Consider the following 23,435-nt stretch of genomic DNA (forward strand, 5'->3'; position numbering starts at 1 on the left):
TCAGAGCAGAAACAAGGAACAATATAACCATCACACAGAAAGATGCCAGTATGCCTTTAGTCATTTTACACACAATTTAAGTGTATTTTTTCTTTAATCTTCATCTTGGTGGCACCACTAAGCTTCCTCCAGAGACAGAACTGCCATGTAGATCTGGAAAAAAGGATTAGTTCAAAAGGAAAACAAAACCCTTTCTAATAGCCTACCTATCAACAATAGTTCTTTGACCAAGACGCTAAACCACAGCTCCTAACTCCATATTGTAGGTGTCAGGACTTCTCATATCATACTGGTCTGCCTGCTCTTGCATTAATATGGAAGTATTGGGAATAAGCACCATGTTAAATCAAGTGACAGTTTTGTAAGAGTTAAAACAGTGTTATCCAAGAAGTTACACTGATGAAGTACCCAGCCTAATACTGGAGGCTACTAGAGGAGGTGCTCATTTCTGCAAACAGCAGACATTACTGGGGCAGAGGGAAAGGGATCTGTTTCAGAATCTGAAACAAAACCCATACGATTTTCTGCAAACTCCACCAACCTTGAATTGAGCACCACTCACAACGTACAACATCCAGACAACACAAAGCAAACTATATTCCATAAATGCTACTACTAGCAGGAGCACTAAACCACCCCAATTCTGGAAACCAAAGAAAATTATTTGAAAGACTCTGGAAAGAACAGATTGCAAGCAAACGGAACCCATACACTGCCTTCTCCCTTATTATCTCCCCCCTCCCAAGGACATTTTTAAGTAGCATAGGAAACTGTTAAGAAGAAAAACACATACAGCTTTCAGAAAGGGTGAAAGGTTTGTTTTTAACTTCTTGCCTTTTGCTATTGCAGATGCTGCCTCAATAGCACTGATTGTGAGAATTCCTTCTACTGAGCTATTAGAAAAAACAGGATCTTGCAATCAGCTTACTGTGTCATAGCAGATACAGTGGGAAGTTTCAGCATCTTTCCTTTTTGGCATTATACAGTGACAACAGTAAGAAAGTAGTGATCAAGGGCACATTTAAAACAAAAATATTTGACCTGCACTGATGTCTACAAGACTAATCTTGTTCTTGTATCCTGGAATACATTGGCTAGAATATTTCAAAACTCAAAAGAAAATCCTCAGAGGACATGGAAAAATTAAGATCAAGTTAATTCTACAAAAGCAGCTGGTAATCTGTTACAGGAGACAGAACATGTGAAGCAGCAAGTTGCTCAGGTGTGAGCTGCAGCAGAGAGGAACAACAGGAGTTCCAAACAGTTCCAGGCAAATCTTTTCAATCTGATCTTGCTCTCTGGTACATGCAAGTTCACTTATTCCCGCCAACTTCCAACTGCATTCCACAGACTGACAGAGTGCCAAGTTAACATCCATTAATATACATGGCAAAACTTGCAGATCACATGCTGGTACTGCTCCATTAGTCAGGACTCTGGATTAAACCAGTCAGATGCTCAGAGGTTGCAGCAATAACTTCGTATTTCACTGAGATTTTACACACACATCAAACATGGAACACCATGCACGTAAACTTATGTGCCTAATGACATTCATGCTTCCTCAGCATACTGGTGTGGAGAGAGCACCCAGCACTCTCTAGAACAGGCACCGAGCTCAGTTATGAACTAAATATTTTTGTTTGGTTAGAGGGTTTTTTTGCACTACACCCAGAGAGATGTTAGTTATTTCCACCTCTGACATCCACCGTGCAATTAAATGCACTAGCAAGTGGGAGTTCATTCATGCAACTGACAGAAACTTTTGTTTAACTTCAATAGACATTTAAATTCTCTGCACACATGCAGCCAGCTGATCTGCACTTCAGTCACCAGCTCACACTAAACACTGAAAAATCCTGCCTTCCATTCAGATTTTTGCCCTTCTGGTTTTCCTCCCTTCTAATGATGCTCATTGAAAAACAGAAGTAACAGCTAGAATCATGGCTTGATATAATTTTCTTATGCGCTTCTAAAATAATTTTCTTATCTGTTATCATCACAGGTTGTTCTGGCTCAATTAAAGCAGGTTACAGTGCCTCAGAGAAGGCACGGCTTTGAGAATATGGTTCCTGGGCTGGAACAGTAACAGTGCAGGAGCAGTTTTACAGCAGTAAAACATGCACAAATGGCAAACTAGTCATTTTAAGGGTTGTTTGGTGGTTGGTTTGGTTTGAGCTCATTTTTTAGTTGCTGCTTTCCTGATTGCAAAACCCATTCCACCCACGATTTAATCTCAGTGGACTGAAAGGTTCAAATAAGGTTAGAGATTGCAAGACAGAGAAAAGCGTCCACACAGGAGACGTTCTGCCTTGCTCAGGCTGTGGGAGACAAGAAGCCTGGGCTCCCACCCTTTAACAGATGTCCCTTTTTTCGGACATTTCTTCTCCTCCCTAATTTTCCCTGAAAATAAGCTCATCCAAACATGAAGTTCAAAACTGCCAGCTACAAACCAAAGCAGATGCCAAGATCTCAAACTTTCTAAGAACCATAATAAAATATTTTAGTCACTTTAAATAGAGGTATACTACCAGAAGCTACCCATAATCCCTGACATTGAAGAAACCAAGTTAGGATTTGTATGTCTCTTCTCAGTGGTTACGAAAACTACCTCTAACTGACAACGGCAGCAATTTACCTGCAAATAATTCACAAGCCGAATTTTGCAACCGGTTCTTGACCTTCGGTGAACAGTTACACCCAACCGCCTCTCTCCTTAAAGGGGGCGGCAGGGACAAAGGACCGCGGGCAGCAGAGATACGGGGCGGGCCGCGGCTGTGAAGGTCGCTCAGCTGCCACGGGGCTGCGGGGGCCCGAGGAGTCGCTGCACCTTGCGCCCCGTTTCGCAGGCCTCGCCATCGCAACGCCGCGGGCCAGCGGCCAGACCCCCGCCGCCCGCACCCTCTCCCTCACCTGAGGGCAAGCGGCCAGCGAGAGCGGACGCAGACCCGTTGGGCCCCGGTGCCAGAGAGCGCCTCCCGTCCTCCAGCCTCCCCCTCCCCGGGCCGCTGCCGAACCCGAAGCCCGCCAACAGGACATACTCACCCCGCTCCGGGCTCCCCAACCGCGCCCGCCGCCAACGGGGCACGGGGGGTAGCGGCGCCCCCGCGGGCCGGGGGAGCCTCGCTGCCGGCGGCGGCCACCTCCGGGCTTGTGCCCCCCTCACGGCTCTCCCGCGGCCCGCGCCGAGCGGGCAGAGCGCAGGGGCTGCTGTGGCCGGCTGGCTGCTGCTTCCCTCTCCTCCTGCCGGCGCCTCATGTGCCCTCCGCCACGGCCTCTCCGCCGCTCCAGCTCCCCGCTCTCAAACAGCGCCCGGGGACCGCAGCCAATCCCTCCTGCCGGGCGGCAAAACACGTGGGACGGCCGCCGGCTGCTCTCCTCGGCTGGGCCGGGCCGGTCGACGGGGCCTGCTCGGGAGGCGGGGCGGGGCGGTCGGACAGGCAGGGGGCCGCGGAACGCCGCCCGCCGCCGGCGGGGCAGCAGGAAGGGGAGCGCCGCTGGCGGGCACCCCGGCGGTCGCAGCGCTCCCCCCGCCCCCCGGCGGCCATTACCTCATGGCCCAGCCCTGCCGCGGGGAGGGGCCGCGCGTCGCCCAGCAACCGGCCCCCTGCCGCGGCCGGGGCCCGCCGGGTGCCAGCTGAGGGGCTGCGGCATTGCCAAGCGCTCGGGCTGCTTGCGGCCACCTCAGCCGGCCCGGTTTTGAATGACAGGGCTGGTAGAGCCGGCACACTGCCACGGAGACCCCCTCATGGAGTTACCGCGGTGCAGGCGAGAGCGCTGCCTGCCTGAGCGGGGCAAAAGGGCTGGAACAAAACCCCGGCCGAGCACCAAGGCAGGCTGCAGGGATGCTGGGGGATAGAACTACCGACACGAGAATAGGGGAGAGGGTCCCGGTGAAATTTAGATGTTCAAAATATATGTTTCTTCGAGTTTGGTAGAGGAGCGAAAGAGAGGAAGCTTGCCTGTGCCCTTCTAAGGAGGAAAGTTACCGTATGAGTGCAAGATACATTAGACGCCAGAAAATCCCCAATGCACAAGATCTGTTATTTATGTCCCACTCACAGAAAAAAGCTTCAGTTTGGATTCTTAATAAATCTAATCATCAACCAACCAACAACAAAAAAAACAAAACAAAGAAACAACCCACAGAGGAAACCATGACTTCTTGTTTCTTATGGCTCACAGAACTACTTAGTGGAGGAGGGTTTGATTGTTGTTTACCGGCAAGGGAAGAGAATTGTGTTCAAGGTTACAGCTGGTAAGACAAAAAAGTGGCAGCCGCACTGGTGATAGGCCTCCGGAAGCCTGGGATGTGTGCTGACCTCGAGCAGGTGTAAATGGATTCAGGGTTTGACCTTGAATAACCTGTAAAAAGAAATGCTCCAGCCCTTCACAGATGCAAACAAAGAGAATCCCGCTTGGGTGATGGAGAGGAGAAATGTTGCAAGGAGAACAGAAGATTGACAGGCGCTACGAACAGGCGTGTCTTGAGGGCAGATCCCCTGGAAGTGACTCAGGGTGCAGTTGGATGGGGCATGGGAGTCAGCCTAAAGCCTTGCTGCAGCCAAAGGAGCAGGCTGCTCCCCCAGTCCTAGGCTTCCCAGGGGCTGGCTCTGCTGCTTAGGATTCCTCAGCGAGTGACTCAGTAATACTGAGTGCTAACAGAACTAATTGTATTTTTTTCCTTGTCGGTTTTCTGCCAGATTAGTAAACTGAACAGATTCACACTAAGATCATAAAAGTATCAGGAGTGAGCACAAAGGAAACGTTTTGTCTGGGAGGAATAGGACCATCCCTTTGGTAACCCTGCACTCTTAAATCATCTTGGTAGCCTCATCTAACTCCTCCCTGAAGGAGAAACTTCATGTTCCTCTAGGCAGCCTAACACCTAGACATGGTTAAAAAGGTCGGTCCCTTCCACTTCTCACCCTCAGCTGAGTCTTCCCATTGCTTCCTGCTTTGTGCCGGGTCTTGTCTACATGTGACCCAATGAGCAAGCCAGATCTGGAGGTTTAAAAAAGGGTGGTTTTCTGATTAATTCCTGAAACAGCTAACAGTGGAGTGAGAAGAGTGACAGAGGTTGCTCAAGAGAGGGAACAAGACTCTGCGGTTGCAAATGAGGGATAGAGCCCTGCAGCAACAGCCAGGCACTTGCTATCATGTGTAACGTAAGCCTAAAACAGCAGTGAGGAGGAATGGTCTGCACAGGGAAGGGAAAGTTTTGAGGAAGAGTTTGCTCTGTGCTGGACGAAATGTCACTGAGAATCAAGGGAAAAAGTATACAGGCTGGTAAGAGATAATAATAATAATAGTAAAAAAAAAGCTTTCAGTTCCACAAAAGCAAGAGAGACACACAACAGAGTCATCTTGGAACCAGAGCCCAGGAAGGAAATCAGTGCTGAAAGAACAACCCAGAAGGCAGAAATGATCCACAGGCAGAAGGAAACCCAAGAAGTAGAAAAGTGAAGATCCACACCAACAACAGAGAGAAGCAAGTCTGCCTGACTAGAGACTTGTTGAGAAGAACTGACTGACCTGTCATGTCTGTAAGGAACAAGGATTTGAGATACACTGCTGAGGCTGGAAAGAGTCTTCTTAGAGCAAGGAGAAGCCCTTCACAGTGGGACAAATGGCAATGACATGCCCCATTTATTTCCAGAGCGTGGGAGTGCATCAGGGACGGAACTGGGAGGCTATGGGATTGCCAGCCTGTCCCCTTCAAGATATGTATCTCTATGTTGTTCGTGGGATACGTAGCTGTTGTTTGGTGGTTGCTGCACCAAATCTTCCTTATGATTTGTTGTTGCGTGGTGCTATACTGCACGTAAGCATGCTCCGTTGCATTACGATTCATCCATCTAGCAATTCCAAAGCTGGCAACTGACACAGTAACCAGATAAGCTTCCTAGATTTCTCTGTTCTCTTTCTGTTTTCATCATTCTCTCCATTTCCTCTCTCTTCTTGATTATCACATATTTATCACATTCTTTCTCACTTTTGCTTCCTTGATTACATCTCTAGAAGAGACTTTTTATTTCCACCTTGCTAAAATAGAAGACTTATCAAATACACTTTTCAGTGAGGATGCTGTTGATTTTTCTTGCGTGTTCCTCACTCTAGAACTTCTTTGATTTCTTTCCAGGGACTATAAAATAATACAATATTGCCCTAAAAGCATTTGAAACCAGTTTTAGAAATCTGTGGTTAGTTTGCCAGCTGAAATTCCAATTGCAGCTATGGTTGTAGAGTAGATGATTTTAATCTCAGAGCACAAGCTAATTCCAGTGGGCAGAAACAAATGACCTGAGAAAATAAAAAATCCCACTAAACCATACCCACAAATGTGTTTCTGAATAGCTGTGTCATGGATTTAAGAAGAAAGAAGTTGCAGTGGTTCCTCTTCTTGTTCTTCCTGCTGGTACCTGGTGTGACTGGCCCCATTTCTTGCACTTTTATATCCGCATGGGCTAAGTAATGCTCTAAGCCCTTTAAAAGGAGCTATGAAGTGTCTGCATAATGCTGCCTGCACAGCATCTTCTCTTGTTTCAACGGCGGCTTTTGTAAAGCTAGCATTGCTTTAACTTGAATATCATAACTTGAATATCATAACTTGAATAAATTTAGATTCTTGTAAGTTGTCTGACTAAGCATGTGAAAATTAAAAATATGACATCTTTTGATGGATTTTTTTTTCTGGTTTTGTCGGTTTTTGGGTTTTTTTTTTGTTGTTTTACAGCAAGGTATGCAATGCTACCTTTGCTGGAAGAATCAAATCAGCAAAAAAGCTGTTCTTGCTCAGTGCTCTATGTTTCCTTCCGCTAGCATCAACCAGCACCAATCCTTCTTCAAGTGCTCCTCTACTGGAAATTTCTTTCCTGTAAAGGGGTTGCATCTTTCAGGAGCAATACCAGCTTACAGCATTGGGTGGAAGTGTTATTGCAGCTGTGACCCAAGGAGAACAGGCACATGTAATATGAAAAGAACACAAGGAATATGAGAGGCTAAACCAACCAAGTGAAGGTTTACGGATAAACTAAAGCATACACACAAGCAGAGGAGACAAATGAAATGAAGATAAAAAGGTCTTAAGGAAAAATAAATTTAAAATGTCCTGCGTAAAGGATCATATATAATAATTATGGCAAAATAAAGCATTATTCCACAGCTTAGTCTGAAAAAAATCTGAAGAAAGCAAACAGTGACTGAGGATGGGGTTTTGCACATATTTGACATTAATGAAATGCAAGTTGGAATAGTTTGTAAAGCTCAGATTAGCATTAGAAGTGAAGACAAGTACACAAACAAAGAGAAAATTAAATGCAAGATAGTGGGATAATGATAAATGTGCCAGGCATGCATTTTGCAAGAAAAAGGGGAAAAAAAAGTGCAATCAAGCAAAGCCAAATGAAAATTACACTGTGGAATGATGATAATACCTTCAAGACATTGTGAGTTCTAATTAGGATGCAAAGGATATCCCGAATATACAAGCTGAATCTTCAGAATATACAATATTAAAGTCATTGCTTTCTGCAGAGACAATGAAGCTCTATATGTGATAACAGAGCATTTGGCTCGTGTGAGGCCAAACTGCTGAATGTATTTGAAGAAAATGGGATGCTTTTCCAACATGTTATGCCTAGAGCAGATGAAAGTAATTCAACCAGTACAGCATCTGCTTTACACACTATCTACTGCATCAGAGTAAGGAATAAGTCGAACACTGAAATACACAGAAAAATACAGCATCACTAGTATTTCTACATCATCTCAAAATTACATAAGCAGCATGATAGTCACTGAAAGAGCAAGATTTTGGCAAGGCCTATTCAGCCTTCCTGCATAAGCAAGGCTGTCATCTCGTCATACTTCAGAAGCCAGCAGGCGGGCTTAGGTGTTGAGAATGCTGTTAGTAGTGAACCCTGCAGCAGCAGAATATCAGCTTTGCCAGCCAGGCAATCAGCATCAGAGCTGATGATATGCAGGAATGTGGTATGAGGAATGCCTGGCACAAAATGTGGTAGTCCATAACAATTAACCCCATCTCTTTAGCAGATAAAACTCAGCACAAGCAACAACAAAAAAGAGGAAGTTGGTTTGACTTTGGCATCATATACAGAGCAGTGGCTGACTTCTCAAGGAAGCCCAGTCATTTTGGGAAGATAAAAGTAGCTTGTAATATACCAACCTTTAAAGGTATTAACTCAAGAGAGTACTAAAATTTGCAGAGTATCTCACCACATCTCTTTCAAACCCTGGACATACGCAAAGCATTGAGACCATAATGGAGGAAGAGGCAACCCAGCATGCCATACATGAAGTACTGGTCACCTTACAAGTTGATCCAGTGAGGCGAGATTTGGAGCCCTGCTCTTGTAAGAGAAACCACGAGTAGTTTTTGCCTCACCAGTGAAACAAACACATCGGGAGGGACTGTTTTGCCTTTTTAGCAGTTTCCACAGCTGAAAGGTCAACTCTATGATTGATAAAACAAATTCCCAAAGAGAAGAATCCCAGGAGCGACCAAAGAATCTGAAAAATCATTGCTACTCCCAAATATCAGCAGCACATGATACTGAAGCTGCAACATTTACATTTATTTAACAACTTCAAGAGGGACCAGTGACTACAGCGGCCTTGTACCAAAAAACCAAGGTGACTAAGTTATGAGAACCTTCATGTTACCACAGAAATGCAAAAATAAAGGAAAATAGACAAAATTTCACTCAAACAATGAAAGCATGTGCTAGTTTCAAGAGGATGTTGGAAAAGAATCTGAGGATAAAAAGCACAAGATAAAGATGTGCTTATGTCCGTTGTTCTGCTGAAAGACCAGAGAAGCGGCCCTGTGTGCTTCCCAGGAATGACAGAACTACCAAGGCGGATGCAACATCAAAATATTATAGATGAGCAACTGAATCATCATACCCAGGATGCTGAGAATAGAAACTCCCTTGAGAATGGGGTCAGTCTGGAATAGAAACACCGTGTACTAGCAAGATGGGGTAGAGCATGAGTAATCATGATAGCTGGGAGAAAACCTAGTACATCTGGCAAAATAAAGCACAAGTGTATAGCATCTTCAACAGGCATTAGAGCAAGCTACAGATCTTCTTACCAAAGGAAAACAAAGCATGGAAACATACCTTAAAACTATAGGCTACTAATCAGGCTTTTGGGAATCAGGCAAAATGTCAGAGGCTTCTGTAGTACTCATCGAGGGTAGAGCCCCGTAGTGTTTAAACATTCCTGAACTATGTGGTTACAATCACAAGATCTCAGTTTACCTTAAATTAGATCATATACTTATTCGAGAACAAGAATTTGATTGCATCTGACTGTCCCATATAATAGCCAGGCAATAGCAAGGCTGAGTTTGCTGTACAGATTGCTGAGAGGATTGAAATGACGAAAACAGCACAGAGAATATTTTGCATTCCGTTCTTGAATGTTAAAAATATTCCCACAGAAAAGTTCACTGTAGTTGAGTACAATGCTTGAAGTCATGTTCAGTAACAGACTAAAGGAGTAACAGGCTAAACCAGGAAAAAAAACCCTACCAAAGATGAGAGTCCTATAATTGCAGCCCTGATCTGTATTTGTATTTAGATTATTTCTTCATGGTAACTCTTGCACTGGAAGCAAGTAAAATGTTTGAAGAGAGAATTCCCGATTCTTATACCAAATCAAAGGGAAAGTTTCCCATCTGGAGTATATTGAAATTGTACATCCAGATGATAAGAAAGATACAGACATGTAATGAAGTGTGTATCAACAACAACAAAGTGACACAGTTCCTAACTAAGAGGTACTGGAAGAAAAGAGGGGTGTAAGTCAACGTGTCCCCTGTATCTGCCTTTAATTACACTCAAAATTGTTCATCACGGAGACATTTAGTTTAAAAAGCTATGAAACTCTGGTTTGTTTGTTATTAAAGCATTGTTTTGTGTTTCTCTCTCTGCACTTTGTAATGCTATTGACACTTTTATATGAAGATTTCAACAGATTTTGTTAAAGTTCATACCATCTCACTCCCCCAGAATGGGATACTTACCCCCTTGGCATAAAACCAATCTCTAACCTGGACTAACTTAACAGAAAGCTGTACATAGGACAAAACACTAGAAATTTGGAAGCAAAGGCAGTAACTTGACAGTTACTATGGCTTAGTTTGGACAAGGACAATGAAATTAAGTGACTTTTCTAAGATCTGCCATCAAACTGCTGTCAGGACTGGTCTGCAATTGAGCTAATATTCTACTCTTTCTTCTTTATATCAGTCACCCTCATCAGAGCCAAAGATAAAATACACAGTTTTCTAAAATCTAAATAAATCCCTCTTCAAAGCATACTTTTCTTGTGCTTACTAAGAGAAACTAGGTGATGTCTACTTATGCATTTGGTTTATTTATATCCAGTCAACTACTCATTTACATTAAAAAAGAAATGGAAAAAATACTTTGCTTGTGCAGCTTCAAAGCTGTAGCTTCATTGGGAATTACAGATCAACTCTGCAATGGCTGAGAAATTATGCTGCAGAATGGGAGAGGATCTGAAATTGTTCAGAAGTGAGCAGTTTCACCATGCATATGTATGGCACGATATTTTTTGGAGGTTATGACTCCAGTCAATTCTATGTGGATATCCAATAAACCAGCGTGCAGCACTGACCTCTTACCAGTCTTGTAGACTCTCTACCAAACCCCTCGACAGCTGAACTGTGACAAAACTCTTGGCAAGCTGTGTAACTCATAAAGCTTCATTTCCCCCAGATCTGCGCTTTGTGTCTACAGCCTCCTCTGTCTGAGAAGGTATGAAACAAAGCTGAAGCACTTTTTGCAGCTGACACCTTTCTAACATGCCTCTCCCAAACAGGGTGGGTTGGGTTGGTTTTGTTTTCTTTTTTTTTTTTTTTTTTTTTTTTTACAGAATTAGGGAGATTTCAGTTCATACTGAAATCTTTCCTACAGTGGAGATAAAAAACCTCACCATCTGTTATCATACAGCCTATAGAAACATTGAATCCTTCCTGTTAAGTATACTACTAATTTTATAAAATCTGGTTGAAATGGATCAATGGCTTCAAAACTGTTTAGGAAATCAAGATGAAAATGGAATAATGGACAAAACAGAATCACAGACTGGTTTGGGCTGGAAGAGACCATAAAGCTCATTCGGTTCCAACCCCCTACCATGGGCAGGGACACCTTCCACTAGAGCAGGTTGCTCCAAGTGCTGTCCGACCCGGCCTTGAACACTGCCAGGGATGGGGCAGCCATAGCTTCTCCGGACACCCTGTGCCTGGAACATAATTCAGCTTGCTCTGGAAAGACAGACCAAATGTGAAATGTTTTGTCATGCAATGAGGAAAAGGTACTGACTTGAATTTTGCAAAACCAAAACCAGACAAACACAAAACCCAAACCCAACCCTCCCTAGGATGAAGAATGAAGTGAAAACACCACTTTACAGTTAAAAATGGAAACCACTTGTTTCAAGGGCTCAATGTCGTCACAACGAAGTATCCCTCAATGAGGCTTTTACAAATCGCTGTAACGGGACTGACGACGCTACCTGTTGTGTTGTCCGATGCTCGGCCCATGGCGGTTTAATAGCAAAGCCCCACAGCGTGGACCAACAGCGCAAGGTCGGGGATCCGCGCTGCTCCTGAGAGGCTTCCCGCCACCCCGCGCTGAGGTACGGCTCAGCCTGCCCGCCCGCCCGCCACCGCGCTGGGGTTGCCTGGCAACCAGGCGGCTACGCCCCCTCCTGTCGCGACTGCAGCCCACAACATACGGGAACTCGTGTCCGGCCCCGGCCCCGCTCTGACATCAGCGCCTTCCGGCCCAATGGCGGCTCCGCTCTGTTTCCGGCGTCGGGCCGCGTCTCCGGGATACAGGCGCAGGGTCGCGACCATCCGAGCGGTGCGCGGGGGGAGACAGGACAGACCCGTGGGACGCCTCCTTCTGTGTTCTCACTAGAGTGAAAAAAAAACCCACAACAGCCGCTGGACTCACTCTGACTGTTGTACCGCTGCTTTTCCCGCTGGCTGTATTTCGTGGTGTGCGGGGACGAGTTTCCCGCCGGAACACCTCCTCCCTCCCATTGTGTCATGGAATGCTCCGGTCGTGAGGCGGTTTCGGTTGATGGCGGCGGGAGCGCGGTGGTAGCGCTGTTGTCTGCTGGTCCACCCGCTGCCCCTCAGGTACGACTGCCGCTTCCTACCCGCCACCCCCCACCTAAGGGCCGTTACCGGGCGGGTAACGGCCCGTAGAGAGCGCGAGACTAACGGCCGGCGGCGCGCGGGGCGGCTCCCCCTTCACACACACACTCCTCCCAATGCTCCCGCTCTCTCCCTGGTCCCGCACCCGCGGTCACGTCGTGGCATCATGGAATGGTTTGGATTGGAAGGGACCTTAAAGCTCATCCCATTCCGATCCCCTCCTGAGTTCCACTCCTCAGGGGTTGCGGTGCAGCACCTCGCGCCCGCAGAGGTGGTCGCTTTTGACGCAGGTTTGGCGGCAGGAGGTCTCGGGTCCTGCATGTGCCGCTCAGTTCAGAGCGGGGTTGGCCGTTCCCTCACGAGGAGGGGGAACAATGCATTGGCGCCCAGAGCAAACGCAGCTCCCTCAGCAACTGCAGCGTGTTGCTTTGGGTGCTTCTGTGAAGTTTCAGACCTGCTTCCTTACGGGGGGTGGTGTGGCAGGCTTCCACAGCAGCTAGCTCACCTCCAGGTGGTTCTTACCACTTTTTGGTCACTTTATTTGATCTTTTCATGCTTTATGTCAAAACTAACGAATTCTAGCTGTTGAAAGTCTGTCTTGTGTGTCATGCTCCCTTAGTTGGTGTACTGAAATTACGGCATAGCCATTACTTTTGAGATTTAGGGTTGCAAGACAAGATGTTTTTCCCTGTGGCCTCTTGCAGACTAGCTAATGGAGACCTGGTGTGAAAGCAGTGCCAGTCATGAGGTGGCAATGAAGATTTCCCTTTCCCGTGACTACTCTATCCCAGTGTGGGTTTGTGTGTCATTGGTCTTGCTTTTGTCAGATAACCAGATATTTCTGTTCTTGTCACCGAACCTGGCATACATTTGTATGGTTTGGTTCATGAGGGAATGAGAATGTCTTTCAGATGTCCAATATGAGGTATCTTTCATATATCTAATGTGCATATGCTTCAGTCTTGTGACAAGGTGCACATGTCAGGTTTGAAGTATTCTTGGGAAAGAAGAGGTGCAAGGCAGGGGCTATGGACATGTAAATTTGGGGGGTGGGCTGTAGTTTGGCCATTTGTTTTGCTGGATGCGTTTCTATGGCATTGATGTTCTGGAATCTTTGTATGTTAGGGGAAGACATTGTGAGGATTTTTTTTGTTTGTTTGGTTGGTTGGTTGGTTGTGATTTTTTTTAAGCTGTCCAGAAAAAAAACATAAGGAATGGTGTGAATCAGAAAAGAGAGGTAGGGAAATGGACACCTTGATCTGTTCTGATGCTCTATCTTTGTGCCTTATTTTGGGGTGTTTGGCAAACTGATTGTTGTATAATCACCTTGTTCTCATAGATAACTTTAGGAAAAAAGGCCTTCCTATCCGTCTTATACTGGCTGTACCTAGCTGTTTGCTTAGTGCTAGATAAACTAATTTACAGTATTAATCTGAAAGCTTTTGAATTGCAATGGTGGGATTCTTTCTTCTTTTGAGAAGAAAACTTCTGTCTTGGGTAACTATCTTTGATAAAGGAAATCCTAGAGTCATGAGGTTCCTATGTCTGTTGTGAATTCTGGATCACCTGGGTTGTACTTGGCACCTGGCTGATGTTCTGGCAAGAAACAGTATTTTTGGTGACAGGCATTCCGTTGTCTGTTGCTGCATAATGCTTTGTTGTATTTTGATTTGAAGTCTTGACTGAAGACTTGGGGATTCCCTGGTCTTCATTTTGTCACTCTGGGAGCTCTGTGTCTCATGAGAGAGTTAAAGTGAAATTAAGTTTGTGATTTGTGATTAGGCATCTGCAGTTGTTCTACTTAAGCAGCCCTTCCTTCGTATCTTTGCTCATCATTTCTGTTGTTGTAGTTCCTTCTCAAATATGCTGCTTTTCTGTGGTTTTAGGATAACTACATTGAGAACCGGTCTTGTTGAAGAAAAAACAGTTTTATAAACAAAATGGAGTAAGTCATGCAGAGATAGAAAACTCCTTGGCTTGGAGCTAATTAAATTGGTAGTTGGAAGAACTAGGCAAGAATGCAAAGCTGTCCTGGAGCTGGAAGAACTTACTACAAGGTGATTACTGAGGATTAGCTATCAATATATCCTATTTCTGAATATGCTGGTGTTGGGATTTTCTGTGTCTCTACTTTTAACCCAGTGGAATAGCTGAGGAACAGGATGGAAAGCAGAACTCTAACTTCATGTATTATAGTTGCTTCACTGTTTTGCTAGCAGTACTCCCCTTGCTCCAAGATTCTCAGAGAAAATAATTATGGAACAAAAGAATTAACTAGACTTTTATGAGAAGCATCTAACTATTTAAATATAGAAATGTCACCTGCTAGGTTTGCAACAAATGACAAATATTTCATTTGTTTAACTATGTAAATGAAAGCATTCTTAAGACAAAAATGATAGTTAGGAACATTAATATTCACAAAGTCCTGTGTTTTTCAGTTGCATTGATTAAACTGGTTATTTGGCAGGTTTAAATTACATTGTGAAAAGTTGCAGGGGCACATTTGCCTAAAGTGCCGTTGGGCAGAAATGGCAATCTTATTTTACAAGGCTTTCATTACTGGAGATTTTCATTTGGACAGCAGTTTTGTGTAGAACATGCAATTTTCAGTTTGGCAGTGTAATTACTATTTACAGATAAAATCTTTAGAATTTGTAGGTGCTGGGTCATCTGTAACTTTTTGAATGTGTTAAGAGCTTTGGAAGTAGAAAATCCTATTACTTGTTCAAAATTTGGATCGCATTGCCTGAGAGGAGGCCTTCTGTGAAGGCATTATATACTTGCTAGAAGTATGTAATCCCAGTTTTGAGAATTGGGAGGGTAAATACTATACACCAATGACTATTAAATTAGAATGCTTTCCCCTTCTTCTTGGTTTAAAAGTTTATTTGTTTATAAGACTAATACCATGTTTCCAATCCATTGCCTGTAGAGCATCCTTAAGTATGGAGAACTTTGTTCTCTATGAGGAGATCGGAAGAGGAAATAAGACAGTTGTCTATAAAGGAAGAAGAAAGGGAACAATTAATTTTGTTGCTATTCTTTGCACTGATAAATGTAAAAGAGCTGAAATAACAAACTGGGTAAGTAATATTTGGTTTGTGGGGGTTTCTTTGGGTTTTGGGGGGTTGTTTTTTTTTTCCTCCTGCTAAATCTGGGAAAAGAAACAGCTTGCTTACAAAACCCTGTAGCACAGGTAATATAACAGAAAAATACCATGTGCTTCTTTACATGAAGTTTGTCACCATTTAGGTCAGCTTCATAAGATTTTAAATTCTTATACTTTAAATAGAATCTTATTTTAATGTATTTATTTCTTCATCTGTGTTTACTGTTGTTTAAATCACATGCATAAACCCATGTTCACAGGCTTACTGTTTCTATGATGTGTCAGAGAACTTTTAAAAACAGTTACTTGGGTGTAGTAGTTTGCTTTATTTTGCTCTAAGTTGTGCAAATTCAGTGGTAGTAATACCTTCCAGTAAATAATCAATCACTTACCAAGAAGAAATTATTTTTGATGAAAGAATAGCATTTAAGGTAAATGAATTCGTTTTGTGAAATCTCGACAACATTTTAAACATACACCTGCTGGAAAAGAAACTGTAACTGATACAGTTAGACGCTTAAATATTTTATTTTTCCAGTGGATAAATTTTGCTTTTGTGTTGGGTTGACCATGGCTGGACACCAGGTGCCCATCAAAGCTGATCTGTCACACCCCTCCTCAGCTGGACAGGGGAGAGAAAATAGAACAAAAGGCTTGTGGATCAAGATAAGGACATGGAGAGATCACTCCCCAATTCATCTAATTCAGCAGCGTTCATCCAATTACTGTCATGGGCAAAACAGACTCAGCTTGGGGAAATTAGTTTATTGCCTATCAAATGAGAGTAGGATAATGAGAAACAAAACCAAATCTTAACCCACCTTCTCCTCACTTCTCTCTTCTCAGACTCCACTCCTGACCTCTCTGCCTCCTCCCCAAGTGGCACAGAGGGCCAGGGAATGGAGGTTGCAGTCAGTTCATCATACGCTGTCTCTGCTGCTCCTTCCTCCTCAAATTCTTCCCCTGCTCTGGCGTGAGGTCCTCTCAGAAAGCTCTCGGGGATACCTTACAACTCTGATAAGTTACACAGGCCCCTGTAGAGATGTAGTTTTAATAGAAATACAGATTTCTACAGACCTTTGAATGATTGCTCTTGCCTGATAAGATGAAGAATGATGAAAAAAATGTCTTTTTACTTCTTCTTATTGTACTCGCCATGCTGTCTCACACTTGTGTGCTCACTGAAAAAGAAACTAGGAATGCAAGCTTAACTCCAAATTCTGATTTTCAGTTTCTTGTTGTTTTAGTGATGCAGGAAGGTTAAATAGTGCTTAAGTGCTTATAATTTTGTGTTGGAGAACTTTCGTCCTCCCCCTTCCCCCCCCAAATTTTTAAAAATACCTTTAAAAAGTTAAGAAAACAAGTAGTTGATCTGGACTAAAGTTGTAGTATGCGTGGTCCATCCTCCTCCCGCCTTCCCCCCTAACCTTAAGTCAGTATACTGCTTTTTTTATTTTTCTCCAGTTACGTATGTTAAAAACTTTGTTCTAGGTTCGTCTGACTCATAAAATCAGACACAAGAATATAGTGACATTTCATGAATGGTATGAAACAAGCAACCATCTCTGGCTTGTAGTGGAATTATGCACAGGTAAGATGGTAAGCTCAGAAGACAAAAATTTATAGAGTGAGTATTTGTAAGAGACTTCTAACAGTTTCTTCACAACAAATACTTAGATCCTTGAAAACACTTAGTAGTTATCTGATTATAAGCTTGAGAATCCTATTTATAGAGAAAAGTCTTTTTGCTTCTGGAAATGTTTTTAAAAATGAACTGAAATAATGCTTCTCCTCTGCTTCACTGTATCTGTATGTTAACTGTTAACTGATATGACATCATGTTGGTTTTTAATAGCTGAAGAGATAGGGCTACTCAGGGGAGCTTAAAACCAAATTGTGGGTAGTCGGAGGGTAGTTAAGTAAAAATTACTTGAGAGAAGTTTTCTAAGGACTGGCAGCTTTGTTTTTTTCTTTTTATTTTATAACACACAATAAAGACAGCAAGGAGCAAATCAAGTAATAATACACAAAGGGCAATTCTGAAGCTAATAGTAAATTTTTAGTTTTCTTCCTGTTCAGTAGAAGTCTTTTGACTTAAGATGTTCATTTGGGAGCTCTGGGAGCCCAAAACTGCCTTAAGTGATTAATTGAGTTTTCAGATGCTCTCATCAATCCATTAAAGAAATCAGGTAAAACTTTCTCTGTGGTAACTGCATGTTTTCAACTCCAGATAGCGTGCTTTACTCCACATGGAAGGAAAAGAAGGCCAACTGCGCAAGTGATGCATATTCAGATTTTGGTATCTGGAGTTTGTTTCATAGCCAAAGTCCATATTACACACAGCTTCTGTTTCTATCCAGAATTCTATTTCAGAAAATACTGAAGTAGAGAAGCGACAAGTTCTGGAAAAAAACCAGGTCATTCTTTCAGTGATTAGAAGTGAATTTACTGGCTTATATGGAGGCTTTGGTCTGTATGCTTAGTCTAATTTATGGGCATATATTATTAGACAGACAGCCTTTTATTAAGTACAGCTTGAACAATTATAATGTATTTTTTACCTTGCAGTGTTGCAATTTGCTGCAAGGGGTCTGTCTTGAAGCTAAGTTACCTACAAATAGAATAAGACATAGATTTCTTACTAATTTTGTAGAGCCTTGAAAACTGTTTTTGAAATATGGAAGATCTCTCCCACTTGTCTCAAGGTGACAAAGTGAGTTTGTTATCAAATACAGCATACTTCTGTGTTGCAGGTTTCACTATTCCTTTGTTTTTCCTTTGTCTGTTTGGTCATACTATGGAATTCTATATGTAGTTCTCTAGATTACATTGTAAAATCCAGTAGTTAAACATGATGGAAAATTCTTTACTATAGTTAGGTAATATGGGCTTGATTTTTAAAGAATGGCTGATTTGCTAAACAGCATAAACAAGGCTTAGAAATAAAATAATGTTAAGATTCAGCAGTGTTGAATAATTCGAAGAATATTGTGATGACAGACTTCTACTCTTGCTATTCTCTGAAAGAAGTTACTGAGCAAAGGGAAAAAAGCTCAAGAAAATCTATTAAGAGATTTGGAATAAAAGATCTAGTATCCTTTTCTATGAAGAGCTCTCCTAATCCCTATTTTCATTCAGGGACTTAAATTTGTATCTTTTTTTAACCTGCATGATTTGGCTAAGATACAAGTAATAGATAACCCAGGAGACCCATAATCCATAGAATACAAACTGTAGTCTCAGGGGAACAGGTTTGCTGCAGGAGTAGCAAAGGACCAAATGAGGTTGAGGAAAGGGATTTTGGGAGAGTTGGGGAATATGCAGTTTGCAATAGCAGTCTGGGACAGGAGGGAGCAGAAAGGTTGTTTTAATAATGAGCTTCTGGGAAATGAGATTAGGAGAAGTCCAAGTCCTATGGTCAGTTAAGACATGAATGGCTCAAATGGGATGAGTGTGATGACATACCTAAGAATCAGTGGGATGTGAGGAAGTAGGTAATGGGGAAAGAGGAGAGATTTTTGCAAGAACAGAGAAACAGTAACTATCAGTGGGGAAAAGCGTAGAGAGTGCATGTGAAGCCCAGGGAAGGACACAGGTGATAGAGGATATATATGAGGGCTGTTTGGAAGGCTTTCCAGGTGTAATCTGATCAGAAACAGAGGAAGGGTTGGTTGGACTTACTGGAGAGGGAGAGTGGTGATTTTGGAGGGACAGAGAAGGGTCTCATGTTAGGATGAGATTCAGAATGACCTGGGTCCGGACAGATGTAAGTATGACTTGCTAGGACAGGAAGCTGGGATTTGTGTGAGAAACCTGGAAAGTGGAACTTTAGTCCTTGGTATTTTTGTTTTAAATTCTTAAAAGAGGAAGGGATGAAAATGAAAGAACTGGGGCCCATGAGTCAAGAAAAGGACTCTACAGAGATACCACGTGAAGAGCAAACACTATTTACTTCCTCTTTATGTATTTACCATGTCGTCTCACACTTGCGTTCTCATTGAAAAAGGAAGTAGGAATGCAAATTGGACTCCAGCTTCTGATTTCCAGTTTGTTACTGGTTTAGTGATGCAGGAAGGTTAAATAGTGCTTATAATTTTGGGTTGGGCAATTTCCCTTTTTTTTCTTCTGTGTTTTTACAAACAGGTGAGTTGGGCAGGGTCTGTGAGGAAAGTTATCTTTTCGCAACATACATGTAAATCTAAACTATTGAAGAACAAATAGGAGAGTTTATCTGTTGGATGTTGTTGACTTCAGGCCCTCGGAATGTAACCCAGCTTTGCTACTTCTGTTGTCTGTGAATTCTGTGGACAGTTGCCTGTCATTAGCTTTAGCACTTGTTCACAGAAGTCGATAGTTGCTCTTGGTATTGTTTATTCTTTTAAATCATGGAGCAGGGATCTGGTGAAGGAATTTGAGTAAAACCATGGGGTGCTATTACATTGTGACCTGACACAGTTCCTCAGTTTCTTCTTTTCCTTCTGTCTTGTTTGTAAAATAAATCAGTCTGAAAGTAATTTTGAAGTCATGCACTCAATTTATTGTAGTCAAGATTATTTTTTTTGTCACAATATTGGAAATGGATTTTTTTTCTGTACATCTTAGATTTTGTAACTATTGGATAATCTCAAGAAATATTTTTAGCATTTACTGATACTAATTTTTACCTGGCATCTTCTGAAGAAGCTTGCATAATGTCTTTGGGAATGATTTGTATGGCACCTTCTTTTTACATGCTCTTGCTGACTATGTGTAAATGTATTTCAGGTGGTTCTCTAGAATCTGTTATTGCTCAAGATGAACATCTACCTGAAGATGTAGTGAGAGAATTTGGTGTTGATTTGATTACTGGTTTATACCATATTCATAAGCTTGGAATTATCTTTTGTGAACTGACACCTGGAAAGGTAAGAAGGAGCATTATTTATAGGGGAAACTGCATGTTACTTTGTATGCCATGAGCTTTTAATCCATTATTTCTGTTTTACTGTTTGGAAGAGGCTTACCTTGGGTTGGAGGACAGTTGAGTTTTATAATATATGTGAAGACAATGAGAGACAAGTCTATAGCTTGGCTATCCCTGGCGGTGTTCAAGGCCAGGTTGGACAGAGGCTTGGGTGACATGGTTTAGTGTGAGGTGTCCCTGCCCATGGCAGGGGGGTTGGAACTAGATGATCTTAAGGTCCTTTCCAACCCTAACTATTCTATGATTCTATTTTATGATCTAATTGCTTTCTTACCCTGTTGTATAGTTGATACAATGTGATAGATTCTTTTTTATTTAGAAATCTAGATCTATTCTAAATCTAATCTAAATCTAATTCTAAATTACATTTAGAATTAGTGTACTGGTTTGAATTAATGAAGGATTTTAGTTCTCTGTCCTTGGACATGTAACTTTGTAGTTATACCTATTGTATCATGCTGCAGAACATTTTGAAGTCACAGAAAATGATAATGAGGAAGTAACTTTCTTTGTTAATAACCTTCTCGATTGTTCCCAGATGCCATTTAAGTTGTTGTCTTACTCTTGCATAAAAATACAGATCTTCATGTAGTTTCTGATATTGTGTGTTTGTGCAATTTATGTATAGTTTTATTATGTATAAATAATTTTATACAATTTACGTATAGTCAAAGTCCATATTTGCTTTTAATTTATGTAGTCACCAGAATATAACTATAACCACAAATTCTTGCTTAACAGTAACTGGTTTTGATCTTGATCTGTAAGTGATCAAGTTGCCTTTCTCTGAATTTTCTGTAATATCTTGCACAATTATACTCTGTTTCTGTCCTTTGTGGGTCCAAAGCAGTAAGAGATATATGAATAAAGCATAATGGAGATGAGTCTGTGTTCTTCCAAAGAACAGTGTTGCTGTGAAGTATTCCTTTGATCACTAAGTACAGAGTGCTTCTCTCCCTGACTGAATGGGCTATTTCTCCAAACAACATTTTTGAGATTATGAAGCTTTTAATGATGAGAATAAGCAGTGACTGCATAGAGAGAACTCTTGTCATCTTTGGACAAAATCTTTGGAATATTCTGCTAAATAAAATTAGAAAGATTCACTTATTTTTCACTCCTCAAATGAAGTGCTGTTTCTTTTTACTATACTGTCGTGGTTTAAGCCCAGCCTGTAACTCGGAACCACGCAGCCTCTCGCTCACTCCCCCCCCATCCTCCTCCCCCTGCTCCTGGAGGGATGGGGAGGAGAATCGGAAGAATGTAACTCCCATGGGTTGAGATAAGAGCAATCTAGTAACTAAGGTATAATACAAAACCACTACTACTACCATTAATAATAATAATGATAAGGGAAATAACAAGGGGAGAGAATACAATTGCTCACCACCCGCCGACCGATACCCAGCCCAACCCGAGCAGTGATCTGGGCCTTCTGGGTAACTCCTCCTGGTTTATATACTGGGCATGACATGCCATGGTATGGAATACCCCGTTGGCCGGTTTGGGTCAGGGGTCCTGTCTCTGCTTCCTCCCGACTTCCCCTCCTCCCTTGCAGAGCATGAGACTGAGAAAGTCTTTGGTCAGAGTAAACATTACTTAGCAACAACTGAAAACATCGGTGTTATCAGCGTTGTTCTCAGGCTGAAAGTCAAAAACACAGCACTGCACCAGCTACTAAGAAGGAGAATGACTGCTATAGCTGAACCCAGGACATATACTTTTGTGTTCCCATACACTCTTTATTTTCCTATATGCTCTACTTTTACTTTCTTTTCTACAGTAAGTAGCATCATTGTTCATTGAGATTTAATAATGAGTGAACAAAAGTGCACATTAAACTTTTTAAGGGTCCTATTGTAAGACTCCAATTTTTTGATTATAAGAAAAAAGGTAGTATTGGTGTTGACTTAAAACTTTTCAGTGTTTTCAGTTATAATGATCATGTCTATGTACCTAAATAGTTTGTGAATTTTTTTTTTTAATAAGTTATTTAATACTTTGTGTTAGAAATTTCATCAGTTTTTGTATATGATACTTGTATGTTGGATCTTATTTATTCTAGATTCTGCTAGAAGGACCTGGCACTTTGAAACTCAATAACTTTTGCTTGGCTAAAATGGATGGTGAAAACTTGGAAGAGTATTTTGCTTTAGTTGGATCTGAAGAGGGTGAAGGAGATGTCAGTGAAAGCACTCCACAAAGATACCTGAAAAATAGATTTCGAGGTGCGATATTTTTACTAGCCAAAATTAACAAAAATTCACGAAAGGGACAGAATGAAAGTTGGAAAAAGCTTTTTGTTTGAAGTAATTTGGAGAGAGGACCTTGAAATAAAGTAGTTGTTTATTGTTCTTTTGGAGCTGCCTAAATTTCTAGAGAAACCGAAGAATTGATTTTGTCTTATCACTTGTAAAGATTAATGGGTTTACCTGTGTCTTTGCAATGGAAAGCATGGTCTGTACATTTTCTGTAAGCAGGTTTAACATATCCTGGATGGGTTGTTTTTTTTTTTAGTTTAAGTAAGCTTAAACCAGAATTTAGCTCTTAAGGAAGATTGTTCAGAGAGATCATAACTTACAACAGGAGCAATGCCTGCAAGTGAGTAGAAAGAAAAGAACTTGTATTTACCAGCATACGTTAATAATTTGAAGTTTTACAAAGCCAGTTTAACTAGACATGGGAAAAATATACTTCTGTCTGTCACAGAAATTAACATATTGACAATTCCTGACTTGTCCTGCTTTTTGTAAATAGACTTAAGGTTATTTTTTGGATTGAAGCTACTATGTAGGTGATCACAGACTGTAGTATACCTGTATAACAAACTTTCAACATAACATAACAGGAGGTAGATTACTTTAGATTTCTTTTTGCAGTTTGACATCAAATCCCTACAGTTTGCAGTAGGCTGCAAATACAAAGTTATTTTTGTCAGAGAACAAGAAAAATTCAGAAACTTGGTTTTAATCGTCTAATCTTTTATTAGTTGTCATCTCAGAGCATCTCACAGACCTCTGTTTCCAAGATAAAGTTGTGTCATAGCAGTTAGTGATATTGAGAAGAAAGGAGTTCATGGCAATATTTTATGGGAACAAGGAGAGCTTTCTTAATACATTGCTGTCTCCTGCTGAAAG

At 41.9% G+C, this 23,435-nt stretch overlaps 2 protein-coding genes across 4 annotated transcripts in view; one reads left to right on the plus strand and one right to left on the minus strand.

Annotated features, from left to right (window-relative positions):
* The window catches only part of TRAK1 (trafficking kinesin protein 1), a 142,131-nt gene extending 130,421 nt beyond the window's left edge, over positions 1–11,710 (minus strand). The window contains exon 1 of one of the 2 annotated variants that reach the window (XM_030488633.1): positions 11,575–11,710. The gene's annotated coding sequence lies outside the window, so the exon portion shown is untranslated. Of the gene's footprint in view, positions 1–3,045; positions 3,500–11,574 lie in introns of those variants that run through there. The other variant, XM_030488642.1, reaches the window with a different exon arrangement.
* Positions 11,711–12,100: 390 nt separating this feature from the next.
* ULK4 (unc-51 like kinase 4) overlaps positions 12,101–23,435 on the plus strand; it is a 225,741-nt gene continuing 214,406 nt past the window's right edge. For both annotated transcript variants that reach the window (XM_030512705.1, XM_030512714.1), the window contains exons 1-6: positions 12,101–12,205; positions 14,110–14,280; positions 15,159–15,309; positions 16,827–16,926; positions 20,100–20,239; positions 22,364–22,526. In XM_030512705.1, the coding sequence (XP_030368565.1) occupies positions 15,172–15,309; positions 16,827–16,926; positions 20,100–20,239; positions 22,364–22,526 (541 nt within the window). In that variant the 5' untranslated portion in view covers positions 12,101–12,205; positions 14,110–14,280; positions 15,159–15,171. The remainder of the gene's footprint in view (positions 12,206–14,109; positions 14,281–15,158; positions 15,310–16,826; positions 16,927–20,099; positions 20,240–22,363; positions 22,527–23,435) is intronic.

This window comes from Strigops habroptila, chromosome 1, assembly GCF_004027225.2.
Source record: "Strigops habroptila isolate Jane chromosome 1, bStrHab1.2.pri, whole genome shotgun sequence".
Classification (NCBI taxonomy): domain Eukaryota; kingdom Metazoa; phylum Chordata; class Aves; order Psittaciformes; family Psittacidae; genus Strigops; species Strigops habroptila.